At 42.2% G+C, this 13,443-nt stretch overlaps 1 protein-coding gene across 3 annotated transcripts in view; it reads right to left on the reverse strand.

Annotated features, from left to right (window-relative positions):
• Positions 1–3,316: 3,316 nt before the first annotated feature.
• Positions 3,317–13,443, reverse strand: part of LOC102204569 (disco-interacting protein 2 homolog C-like) — a 73,401-nt gene continuing 63,274 nt past the window's right edge. For all 3 annotated transcript variants that reach the window (XM_013915823.1, XM_005752662.2, XM_005752664.2), the window contains 7 exons: positions 12,878–13,048; positions 11,602–11,663; positions 11,459–11,516; positions 7,247–7,321; positions 6,820–6,994; positions 6,614–6,737; positions 3,317–4,916 (listed from right to left, as the gene is read on the reverse strand). In XM_013915823.1, the coding sequence (XP_013771277.1) occupies positions 4,664–4,916; positions 6,614–6,737; positions 6,820–6,994; positions 7,247–7,321; positions 11,459–11,516; positions 11,602–11,663; positions 12,878–13,048 (918 nt within the window). In that variant the 3' untranslated portion in view covers positions 3,317–4,663. The remainder of the gene's footprint in view (positions 4,917–6,613; positions 6,738–6,819; positions 6,995–7,246; positions 7,322–11,458; positions 11,517–11,601; positions 11,664–12,877; positions 13,049–13,443) is intronic.

A 13,443-nucleotide genomic window follows, 5' to 3' on the forward strand; every position in this document is an offset into this window, starting at 1 on the left:
AATAGCAGCTGGCAACAATAACACAAAGTCCTCAATCTGTCCACATCTACCCTGTTATGCCCGGCTCATTTCAGACATAACAGAGCATGTATATCCACACAGCGATAATTTTCACTAACTCAAAACTTCTTAATGGCATTCAAAGAAAAACTGAAGGAATGGTAACTAGGAGCTAACCTAAAAGCTTCTCGATAACTACAAAGCAATCAAAGCAAAGCAAATGAAAACCAAGCTGGGTGGCTGAGAGGCACCAACCTTCCAGGAGGAGAGAGACAGAGGCAGGCTGGAAGAAAACCAGCGTAAACAAACTGCCAAGCAGGTGAAGTCATTTCCTTTAATAGATGGAAGCTTCTGATACTTATGACCTTAAAGAGGAGGAAGCAAAAATCAGCCCCACCAGCCAAACAAGGTTATTTCAGTTAACTAAAAACTAAAACTAGAAGTGAAAATTTTTTTTAGTTAACTAAAATAAAATTGAACAAAGAAATAAATAATTTTGTGAACTTCTTAAACTAGCTGGAATAAAATGTGGCTAGAGTTTAGGTTAAGTCTTTATGAGTTTGACCCCCATAACAGTAATCATAAAGACTAAAACTAACACTGACACTAAAGACTAAAGTGCAACACACTCTGGAAACTAACTGAACCTGAAATTGATAGAAAACAAAAACTAAAAATGAAATAAAATTAAAATACGGAACTGTAACGACACAGATCACAACCCATCATCCATCCAAATAAGACGAACACACATTTCAGAAGCTGAGTTTAAGCTGAAAAGATTAGCAGGCAGCTGTGGTGGGGCAGATACCGGGCTGATGGCCTTCTACAGCCCGTCTGCTGCGGCCTCCTCCACGCGCTCGAGGCTGGAGGCCATCCCGGAGGAGCTGGATCATCTGAGCTACTTGAACAGGCTGCAGGTAGTGCCTCGTGTTACCAGCGGTAACAAAGACATTATGAAAAAGTCAAACCTGAAAAAAATCAGCTGGGAGGGATGAAGAGAGAAGTCTGCTCCCACCACCTGCTAATGGTTTATGTTTCCTGGAGAGGCTGAAGCTTAACTGACTTTTAGTTATAGTGTGATGATGTGAGGAAAGTAAGACATCTGGCTTTTTCTTTAACTAACGAGTGAAGAGTTTGTACAGACAAATAATAACAACCCGAGTCTGAGTTTTAGCCAATCAAAGCACTTTATTGCACTGTATAGTGTGACGGTGAGCCAGTAGCAGGCTCTTATAAAAGTGTCATTTAATCTTTTTATCATGTGTACAAAACAAGTCACACACACACTTGTACCGTACAAAATCAACACTATTTACATACAATATACACACACACACACCTAACACGCACACACCCAGACACACACCATGCAGTCTCCCTCCCATCAATCCCCGAGATGAGTCCTCCGAGTTTATGATGGGGTTTCCGTCTTGATCTACATTATCCACCTCACACACACACACACACACACACACACACACACACACACACATCCAGGGACTGAAACATGACCGCTACGCTGCTACTAACAAACCCAAACTGCTAAGTTATCCAAACAAGCGCTAAGCAACTTCTGATATGCATAAAAATAAGTTTTCTGCTCATAAACACGTGGAGGAAAACTGATGAGAAAACTCAAAGTGAAACAAAGAAGAAGAGCGATGAGATGATGTCACACGTGATTCAGCCACGGGGATGTAAACAAACGACGCTTCACTGTTTCCTCTAAACAACGGCAACGCTCTGAATAAAACCTTTTATACAACCTGCGGAGTGTCTCGCAGGTTTCAACGCTTCCATAGGTCACAGTTAGCCAAGAGTCTCGGCGTGAACTGATATAGATTATTTTAAAAGCTTTTCATAGAGTTATTAAACTATCTGTCTTTAAATCTTATATACCCTCAGTACATATGAGGAAGTGTCTAAGTCAGTGCACATCAGGTGGTAGCTGTTGTACCAAAGCTCCGAGGACGTTCTCTGCCGGGGATTCTTCACTCTGCTGTGGGACTCCTTACTTTCCTTTTTTGAGCTGTTAACTTGTGGAAATGTTTGTTGTCTGATATATTATTAATTCTGCACTTGCTGCCAAACACTGGTGAACACTCATATTAAACATATCGTCTGCATCACATTTACAGCAGGATCTACTGTGGTGTTGTACAGAGGCAGAGTTATTTTGTAATCGTACTTTGAGCGACGACTTTAACACAGACAACAACACAGTAACATTTCAGTTTGGCCATAAACACATTAGATCCATGTTTCCTCTCAGTTCAATCAGTTTACACTCAATAAAAAACACTAAAAGTCTGTTTAGACTTCGTTCTTGTTTTCTGTGATGTAGCCGGCCTGAAAAAGCTTTGGGAATTCCACCACATACAGAGGTTACACAGCTGTGTGTCTGATGTTTAAAGTTGGGAGATTATAATACTGGAACAATCATTAAACAGTGCACACAGGCAGCAGCTGAATCCCTGCGGTAAAGAACGTCCCTGGGGGATTATTGCTACAATAGGAGCTTTTCTATGTAAACTTTATCTGGAGTTCCCTTCGTCACAACAGACTCCAGATGTTACTGCAGCTACATCTGCATTTACTTCCCCAGACAGCAAGCAGCTACTTGATTTATTACCCGCACTAATGATTGGGTGCACCCGTCTTTTTTGGCAATAAGACGGAGAAGTGTTTACTTTGTGATTGAGAGTGATTATTGTCTCCCAAGTTTGCACATTCGTTCATTAAAAAAAGGCCCGAGGACGCGTGTGGATTTCATTATAAATGTCAGGAGAAGGATATTTTATGCAGCATATTTTTTTTAAATCCATTTAACCGTTCATATGTATGGAGAGCCACAATTATTTTTTACAATTATCCATTTTCTTTACATGGAGGACCAAAGATACCTTCAAAAACAAACACCTGTCTCCAACCAAAGCTGCCAAAATCATATATATTTTGTTATGTTCATCCAATTTCTCTCATTAGCCATCGTGTGCCAGTTCATATGGGACATATGAAGGACAAAAGCTGCCAAACTGAAAACTAAAACAGTATCTCAAAAATGAATTAATATGAGATTAAACCTTATAAAAAGGTTGAATTTTATCGTCTTTATTACATCGTCATAAACTTGTTTCTATGTTTATTCACCTGCATATTCAATTTCTGTTTGAATTCTTCAATTAATTTACGTTTCCGTTAGAATTTTCCACTTTATTTATCATTTCTATGTTTTGTCTTGCTTTTCTGCATATTACTAATTTATTTTTGAGTTTTTTGAAAATTAAAAATTTCATAAAATTTCTTTTCGCTGTTTTAAATCTCACATTTTATTTATTCGTTTATTTGTTTTGGCATCTTTTTTGTGTCCCATACAAATTTGGCCAGTTTGAAAATAATAATAATAATAATAATAATATTACAGATAATGAATGTTTCCTTTGAGTCTTGCTGGCCGCTGGTCAGAAGGTAGTAAATGTAAAATTGCTGCAGCAACACCTTGATGCTGTTGTCTTTGACATGATGCACAGTTTTCCCTTAAACTCCCTTTAAATAACGATAATAACAACATTTCTTTGATATTCACACAGTGCACTTTGCTTGACATGCTTTGGGTGCTATAAGGACTGCAAGTAATTCAGGAAGGTAACTGAAGGACTGGTTGACAGCTAAGATGATCATAGACGTTTAATGTGCATGTTACAAAATTTGCCGCACGTTTGCTTTAAATGAGACACTTTATAGAAAGCTGCTAAAATTGCATTTGTGGTATTTTCTTTTTAGCCAGAAAGGTCACAAGATAAAAAGACGCAAATCTTTCTTAACTAGATCCAAAAAAGATAAATCGGTGTATTTTTTTCTCAGACTTTGGACACCGAAACGCGCACAGCCACTGAATTTCTCTCCGTTTTTTGGATGTCTTCAGTGTGTCTCCACATAAATGTCTCTTCTTTGATCGTCTCAGGATAAAAATCTGTTTAAAATCAGTGTTTGATTCACATTGAAACGACATAAAATGTCCCTGTTGCACACATGAACACAGACAGAGACACACACACACAGTCTTCACACACACACACACGCGCAGAGGGTGTGGGCGGAGAGAGCTGCATAAAGGGGCTACTACACCTCATTGTGTTTTAAGTACCTCTCCATATAGATTATTATGTCTATGTACAATATTTATATTTTTACAATAATCTGGCTGCCCCTGCTCTAATTTGAAATAATACCACAAATCCAGGATTTTTTTAATTCAACTGGTAAAACATGATGACAGGTACAGGCTCTAGTACTTCTCTCGCTCTACGTTTACCTCCTAAAATGACACGCGGTGTGACGACGGGAGCCGGCGCCCCCTACACAGTGTTCCCCTAAGGCTTTCTACAGTGACGAGCTCCTGGTAACGGTCACGAGGTCAAGCGGGGGTGTAAAAATGGTCGCAACACCACTGAGCAACCAACCGATCAATCAATCAACCAGCACAACACGACTAGAAAGAAAACAGACGACTTAAGACCACACCATATGCAGGTTCAAAAATACAGTACATCTTGATTCTGGGAAATAAATGAACAACAACGGCGAAATGCACAGCATACAAACGCATGCTCGCTCTCTCTTAAACACACACAGACACACACGCGCGCACACACTCAGGCTACATGTTGTAGGCCACGTAGATGGGGTCTAGCTGGTCTTGTAAGAAGCCGTCGCGGAGGTGCATGCGCTGTTTCTCGCCGCGGGAGTTGATGGGGATGACGCCGATGTCCGTCACCACGACCACGCCCACGATCAGGTAGTGCTCTTCCAGCACCGCCTTTGTCACCATGGGAACAAGGTCCAGGGCTTCCTGCTCAGAGCCCTCCAGCTCCACCACCACCACCAACAGGTTGGTCCAGGGGAAGACCGCACTGATGGAGACAGAGACGTGCAGGAACTGTAACATCTGGAGTGGTTTCGCAATTCAAAGCTGCATTAAAGTAGGAATGCTGTGTGTAAATAAGGCCACGTGCCACGCCTCATTTTTCTGGAGCTCTACAGAGAATCACATGACTGAAAAACAAACAGGCTGAACGAAACAGAATTTTCCTTTCATTCCCTTTTCAGCCACTTGAGGGAAGAAAAACTCCACAACAACAAGCTGGTGGAGCTTCAGCAGCTAATAAGTATCAGCGTAAAGACAAAGAGAGCTTGGCCTGTGCTAATCAGCTAGCACAGTTTTCTCATGTGATCCTGTTGTGGTAAACCCGAGACTCAAACTCAGTTCCAATCCAGCCTCTAAACCCTCATCCTGTAACTTTCACTCCTTTTGCTTGCTCGCCTGGAACGCCCAAACCAAAAACTTTCAGTAGAAGTGAGCCACAAAGCCAGCACTGACTCTGCACCGATGCACAGCACTGTGTGTCCAACACACAACTACACATAACTACAGTAATAAACACAATCCAGTGCCTTTCATGGACACTTTGCACATTAATGCTCATGTTTTCAAAAACAGATTCAGAACTGATTTTAGTTTCTATTTTGCTGCTTTAAATGTCAATAACAAAGGCCAAGAAGTAATAAAAGCAATAAGCCAAGAGCGAGGCGCAGGGCAACGACTAAAGCTCAAGCTTTAAAAAGTAAACCTGGAATAACTAGTAATCACTCGTTCGTGATGTCTGGAGATGTTTGTGTCCACAACAGACTCTAATCCACGCCTTCATTAGGAAACCCTTCAGCAGCCGCAAGACTGAGGAGGAGGAGCCACTGGGTGGGAAGGGTGTAGGGACCAGACTGGAGTTAAACCTTTTTATCCTGAAGCTGGACTGACTCCAGATCCTCCATCATGGACAGCAGCTGCTGACGACAGTCTCTGCTCTGCTCTGAAAGCCTGCTCTCAGGTCGCTCTAACCACGACCTGCAGCACGACTGGAAAACCAGTGTATGCGTCTCTACGACGAGCTCACTAAGGCTGCAGAGCAGAACGAGGAGCGCTGCCAGCTGCAAACAGTGGAACTGGGAGTCCATCTATGGGACGAGGAGCTCAGTGGATGGACAGATAACATCTGATCTGTCATATATCTCTCAGCTCACATTTGGCGGCATTCGCGTGCCCGATTGTGTCGGTTCAGGAACAAAAAAAGATAAAAGTTTTGTTTGCAAATGAAAAATGAACATTTCATCAACAGCATGCATTTTAAATGACACTTAGTTCAGAGGCAGAACTGTCATGGTTTGACTCACCTTAAAGTTTACTGCAGGTCTCTTTTAGTTGTATCTAAACTGCAGGATATTGGATCTGATTAAAGTAGCTTGATTACTGCTAATGAGATTTTCCTCTTGCAGCTTCTTCTCTTACACACTGGTAGAAACACATCTCACAACCAAGCAGCTATTGTTCAGTGATGCTCTGGTGATTGCTGAGGACTAAACTCTTGAATATGGATTTGTTGATGATGGTTTCCCATCTTTACTCTACCTGTAACATTAAAATGCGATCGACTGAGCACTGTGTGAATCATTGACATTATTCACTGCTTGTCTCAGTGAACTATCGTCCTCTGTTACATGCTATTTGTGGTCGTTTAATATCCTTCAAAGACTTTGCTGCTGTTGTTACACGTACCACTCCACGATGCTCTTGTGTGCGCGGATGACGGAGGTCTCGATGTCGATGGGGTGGTACCTCATCCCTCTCAGCTCCATGGCCTCCTCCAGAGCTCCCACCACGAACAGAGCATCGTGTCGCTCTGTTCAAGCAGACGCAAAGACACACAGTTAGTCACGGTGCGACGAGGGCGATGACACGTTGCACACAGCGAGACAAACAACCTCCGTTGGCGTCCGTGAGCTCGGTGCGGCGGAGGAAGCCCAGGTAGCCCGTCCTGGCCCAGACGGTCTGAGTGTCTCCGAAGCTGAGTCTGGAGTTGAAGTGGTCGGACTGAAGAACCTCCTCACCGTAACCGCTGTAGTAACCGCTGCCGTTATGAGCGCTGTGAACCCAGATCTGCATACCAGTAAAATTTACGATTAGCTGTGTTGAGTTTACTCTTTGGTCGGTAAAAATATATATTTTTAATAAACCAATCACACTTTGAACGCCTAGCGATGGAATAAATCACAGGACTCTTGCTCATAAATTCTTAGGTTGAGTTAGGAGCTCAACAATTTTGCCCCAAAAATGCCAAAAACAAAGAAAGAACAGGAAGAAGAAAAAGAAGACAATCAGAAAAGAAAGAAACGGGTCGTGTCTGTCGACCTCTCCGAGATGAGAGTCTCCAAGCGGTCCTTTGGTCTCCGGATTGGCGATGATGATACGAACTCCGGGCAGGATCTGAAAAATAAGATGTAAAAATAAAGAATCAAACAATCTCCCTGCTTCCTGCTTCACTCTGACTCATGCAGGAATACAGCCCCACAAATAGAAGCAGCTGTTTATGTTAAAAACACTTTACATTTCACTGTCGGTTCACACCATCGCCTGTTAAAGCTGCTCGGACATAAATTACATAAAACAACCTTATAAACGGATGTGAATGCACTTCAAATAACAGCCATTTATCATGTTTACCGAGCAGAAGTCCTCTGATGTTTTTGCACGTACACAACAAACATCGTGTCAGTGAAGCGATAAAAGAAGCGATGGACTGAGTGGAAAGCAATCATTAGTTTTCTCTCCTCCTCCCACATGCAGTGAGTCAAAAACAACAGCGTGCCGATCGATGACCAGCCCTCAATCATGACGTCCTCTCTTTGTGTGTCAACGTGGGGGAAGAAGACGTGAACGACTCGGCGAGCTCCAAGAAAAGATCCATCAGTTTGCTTTCAGGACAGATCGGGACAGTGGAGAGTTTAGGAAACTTCATGTGCTAAAAGCACGAGCTTCAGCGAGCTTTAAAACATCAAACCAAGAACAGTTTGTTAAATCTAAGAGCTGAAAGGCATTTGAGGACTATGTTAGCTTCAAAGCGTTCTGTCAATGTCACATTGTGTCTTAAGTGGCCACAAAGCTGCTACTCTTCATTTGTAAAATTGTAGGTCTAGGAGGCATCCAAGGTTAGAAACTCATGAAAAATGTTCAAATTCACAACTTTTGATCTAAATGAAGACAGACTCAGAAACCCCTGTCTTGGTATTTAACCAAGAAAAGTCTTTCTCTGTGGACTGCTGGTTTCCGAGGTTCTGGTCTTGAGATATCCCGAATGAATAAAGAAACTAAAGGTTTTAACAGACTGATCATGGTGTTAGCTGATCTCAGTGGTAGCCCACAGCAGTTGTTTTGTCAGCTGACACTCTTCTTCCAATTGTAAAGTACAATTCTCGGTGCCTTTTTTAAACTGCTTCAGCCTACGAACAGTTACTGTGCATCTGCGAGCTGCTGTGGAACCACCTCCATCCCACATCTCTCTCTGTTCTCCACTGAGCCCTCGCTGCAGCTCCCACAGGAGACAAACCACCAAATATAAATGAGCTGAAGATGGAAATAACAGAAATCTAGAATCTTCTGTCTCAACCGAAGACAGTTTATTTTGGCAGCTTTAATTTAACATCAACATCTTAACACTGGACTCTGCATGCTTAGTCTTAGTTTCAGAGCTTCAACATGTCAATCAATCAAATCCCTCAGACATGCTGCCTCTTAATATTTAGACATTTTGCACTGCTGTCAGTCCTCCTGCTGGTCTCACTGCTCAGAGCTCAGTAATGAAACTGAAGTAAGTGCTGCTCAGCCATCAGTATCTCTGCAGATCCGAGTTGCTGTATGACAGCTCTGTATTCAGGAACGTATCACTAGACCTTCAACGCTAACACCAGTTTTAAAAGCTTTTTAGGGAGGTTTGATGTCTTTATCAGGCTGACAGAGCTGAGTAAACACGCCAGAGAGTGAGAAGGGGGCGGCATGGACCAAAAACCCGTCCTTAGTGCCAGAGCGCCACTTTCATTTCATTCCTTTAAAAGCATCAAGCTCATTCCAATCACTTTAAAGCCACTTTCACACAGATGCTGCAGCCTTGAACTCTTCTAGAACATATTGAAAGGTTCTTTATCTAAAATCACAAATATCTGACAGATCTGAAATGAAAGCTTTCATTCCAACAGTTTAAACGTTTGTGTTAAGTCTGACTGAGCCCATATGAGAAAAAACACAAATGATAGTCCTCTGAATTCACAGTGAGCAGGTGCCATGTGTCCTGCCCTCTGCAGGTTCATTCCAGGCATCTCTCTCTGCTAAACCAGAGTATTTCCAGTAGTCACGACACATCTGAGGCTGGAGGTTTCCTGCTCTGTCCTACATATGAGAAAGGCTAACCTTTGTCCAGAGGTCATGGGCAACAACTTTGTTACCTTTTCCAATGGCCACCAGTGGCAACTCCTCTGATTTTAAAGAAATTCCAGTTTGGAGTCGTCTCTCTTCCACAACATGTGTTTTGCACAACGTGTCTTCCATCCCCAACCAGTCCCAGTTTCTTCCTGTTAAAAGAGAGTTCTTCCTTCCCACTGTTGCCAAAGTGTTTGCTCATCTGACTGTTGGGTTTTCTTGGTTTTCTGTGTATCGCTGTAGGTCAGGCATGTCACACCTGCTCTTAAAACACCAAGAAATCTGCGACATACATACGATCTATGTTACTGTCACCAATTGATGTTTTTCAGGGGCAGAAGCAGGAGTGCGTTATAGAGGAGCATGATGTTACAAGCTGTATGAAGTCTGGAGTCAGTAATCGATGTTACTCCCTTTGTGCCAAACCATAAACAGATGTAAAGAGAAATAATGCAGCACCGTCAATCACAACAGTGAATAAGTGAAAATGAGCACGGTTCCATAGGTTTCTGTTTAAAGTCAGGTGCCCTCTGCCTGCTTTATTAGAAATGTTATGGCACTGTCCCAAACACTCGACCCTCACCGACTCTGCAAAGCTCACGGTGATTTGAAACATGACGTGGCATGTTGAGCTTTTTTCACCACATAAACTGACTTTAACCAAACTAATTTTATTAGTCTGCTAAACATTTATACCACTGATGTTTCTTCTAATTACAGCATTAGAAATCACTGTTTAAACCTCACTAAATATCCTAGTGTGAGTTTCATATTTCTGCCGCAGCAAAAGGCAAAAAGGCTGCTCAGCAGCTGTCCTTTCACTGATACATGGAAAGACAAATGCAAAGAAATAAGCTTCAAATAACACGCTGTTCAGCATTTGCTGTTTTTAAATGTACTCTAAAAATAACCTGGTTTCACTGGTCTGCAGCTACTAAATGTGGGCGAGCCGTTTACCAAAGGTTATGATTTTTTCTTCCTTTGCCATCTGCCAGGTGCACATGAGTAGCTGCAATGTCTTTATTTTTTTGCATTTTGTCACAGTTATTTGTACATCAAGAAGTAAATAGTTTCCTATATAATAAATGGTATACATTGTCATGGTAACACAACTTTTTTATTTAAATAATAAAGCCATCATTACAAGAAACCCTTTTTATTTCCTGCTACACGTAAAAAGTGACTAAACAGCAGCTTTGCTGAGCTAAGTAAGAGTTTCTAGAGAGTGAAAAATGAACATGGAAGTTAAAAAAAATTACAGTTCCTCTAACGTTAGAGGACTGGCTCAAAAAGCTACTCAATCTCTAACCTCATGCGCACAGCCTGCTATAAAAAAAAGGGGGTTTGGTCTCTGTGGCTACTTCAACTCTATGATGGGTGACACGTTTTTATAATTGTCTGTTTTAGACTTTGTTGGGGCTCAAAGTCACTCTGAAGGCTGTAGAAGTGGCAAAGTTCCAACTCTGAGCTCGAAGCGCGCATGAACTGAGAGGCACTGAGCGTAAGCATCGCATCCTTTAGATTTGGCATAAAATTCACCCAGAGGCCTCCACAAAGAAAGCTTTCAATTGTCTTTTGAGGCAGAGATTTGGAAAAGGCTCAGACATCGCAAATAAAAATGGTCTGATACGTTACAGGGTTTTCTAGGGTACGTTTAAGGCTTCCTCCTCACATCCACATGAATCCTAATCTAAAACTTGTAAAACTTTTCGGGTCGGGCAGCTCTGCAGTTGCACTAATGGACAAGCACGCATGTTTGACAGCTATGTAATAGTCGTCTCTCTCCTCCCACATGCCCACCGACAGAAAGGGAGGATGAACATTTGAAGGCTCGTCATCGACTCAAACCTGCTGTCTGTTTTGACTCACTGAATGTGGGAGGACACGCAGTGAAAAGCAGAGAATAGTCCTGGAACGTGCTGCCATTAAAATTACATCTTCATCCTGGCGTGTCTTTGGTAATTTGCTGTCAGCTGCTCAGTGTCGGTTCATGTTTCACCTAAAATTTCATGAATCGCCTCTCATGTGGAACTTGAACTTCTGTGGGGTTTAATGAAACCTCTTGTACTTCTTAGCACTATGCTGATTGGATGCTTTGATTTGATTTGAAACTACATGCAAATTTTAATGTATAAATATTAATGCACTCACCTTGCCAGACTCCATCAAGGGGAGACTGTGAGGAGAACCTCTCTCCACTAATCGAACCCTGGAACAAATGTGTTATCGTCAAAACTTTTTGCAGTAAAGCGAGAGGAAGACGGCTGACGGGACTTACTGACAGGTTACCGTACCTGTCGTGACGCAGCGCTCTCATGTCTACGTACACAGTAGTGGGGTCCGGCCCTGAAGTGCCCTGCAGCCAATCACAGTGATCAGAAAGATTTAGTTTCCCAAACTCTCCGACAGCGTTTCACTGGAGCGATGAGCTGACTGTACAGTGGGTGAACAACTTAAACGGGAGAGAAGCAGCTAAAAAAAATACTATTTTTGGTTTAAGAAGCTAAGAAGAAGTGAAGCTAAGTGGGATATTGCAGTGATATTTGCTCTCTACGTTTAACTGATCCTCATATGAGGATTATTAATAGTCGCAGGATTCAGGAAACCTGTTGAAGTCCAACAGAAGAGCCCAGCCCTGACCTGGGCTTAAAACCAGGAGCCTCCTGGGTCAGACAACAGCACTACACATGAGCCACTGTGGTGCCAAAACAAAGGGTTCGGTGCCGACACAAGAGGAGGGAGGGGGAGGCACAGGAAAGGAGGTACAAACAGATTCCTTTATGCGAATATACAGAGGAAGCAAATCCAGGAAATTTCAAAAGGAAACTCTAAAGATGAGGAAGATTAGGTCACTAACTGGGTTAAATCTACTGATTTATTATTACAAGTTTTCAATTTAATTTTGCTTTCACATGCAAGGATATCATGAGGAAAGCTCCCAAACAATGACGATGGGAGCGCTAGTTTGGACGACTTCCTGGCGACTTTCACAAAGTAAGTTTGTCATGATTGGGCTTTTGTTTTATGATTTCTTACTATAAGGTAGTCTGTCTGAAGATCTCCTGATAAGCAATTACCAGTGCACGTAGGAGGAAGTCTTACAATTGACATCCATTAACCACTGTCTGTATAAACCTCGGCTCCACCTTAAGACAGACCGACTTTGGGGATAATAAATCTGCACGATTTCCATGCAAATCAGAAATACGGCCACTTGTGTGCATTGCTCATCCTCGGTGCATTTGGTAATCTAACCTGACACTGCGTATGTGCAATGTAACAGCTTTCAGTGGCTTAGAAAATATAATTTTTATTTTCAAACCATCTGATTAACAGTTTCAAGTATTTCTTTAGACAAAGTTTAACCTTGTCCAAGTTTTCCTACTTAGGGACTAGAAATCAGTGAGCAGGAACATCCCTAACCCACTGATAAAAATTCAAAGAATTTAAGCTGCAGAATACTTAGAAGGATAAAACCGTTGAGTGCAAAGCTCCATCTGAACTCTACCAAGTTTTTGTGATAACTGCATGTACAGAATAGTCTGCAGGAGCAGCTGGTTTGCTTTTTACCTGCAGGCATATGGCCAGGTTGACTCTGCAGCCGAAGGCTGTGCTGACAGAGCGCGGGTGAAGGCCGAGGTCTTTGAAGAGCTTAGAGAAAGAGAGTGTGAGCGCCATCCTGGGCCTCTCCTCTGCCACCACCACACAGGCTCGAACCCGGGACAGATCCAGACCCCGAGCCTGCGAAAGAGACGAAAGGAAAATTATATCTAATCCCAGAGAGTCCAGCTGTGGACTGCTGGAATGAGAGAAAAACCCTTTCAAATATAAAGTTTTTCTTCTGACTTTCTGCCTCTTTAACCTACTTAGTTCACCAGAATAATACGACGCTCAAATCCCTTCTTGTGTAGGTGTTACATAAAAAAAAAAATGTGACTAAAAATAAAAAAGTACAAAAGTATAAAGTTTGCTTCATCTGTAGCTGTAAAGGAGACAAGAAAAAAGTGCTTTGTTTCTGCTTTTCTCTCAGCGTTTAACGCTCAGTCTCCATGGAAACTTAAAGACAGATAGTCACTAAAATTAACTCTGTGGCTTCTATCCGTGACCAATCAGAGGCATCGGTGTCTGTAACTCCA

Source organism: Pundamilia nyererei, unplaced genomic scaffold, assembly GCF_000239375.1.
Source record: "Pundamilia nyererei isolate P.nyererei 1_Seehausen unplaced genomic scaffold, PunNye1.0 scaffold00371, whole genome shotgun sequence".
Taxonomy (NCBI): domain Eukaryota; kingdom Metazoa; phylum Chordata; class Actinopteri; order Cichliformes; family Cichlidae; genus Pundamilia; species Pundamilia nyererei.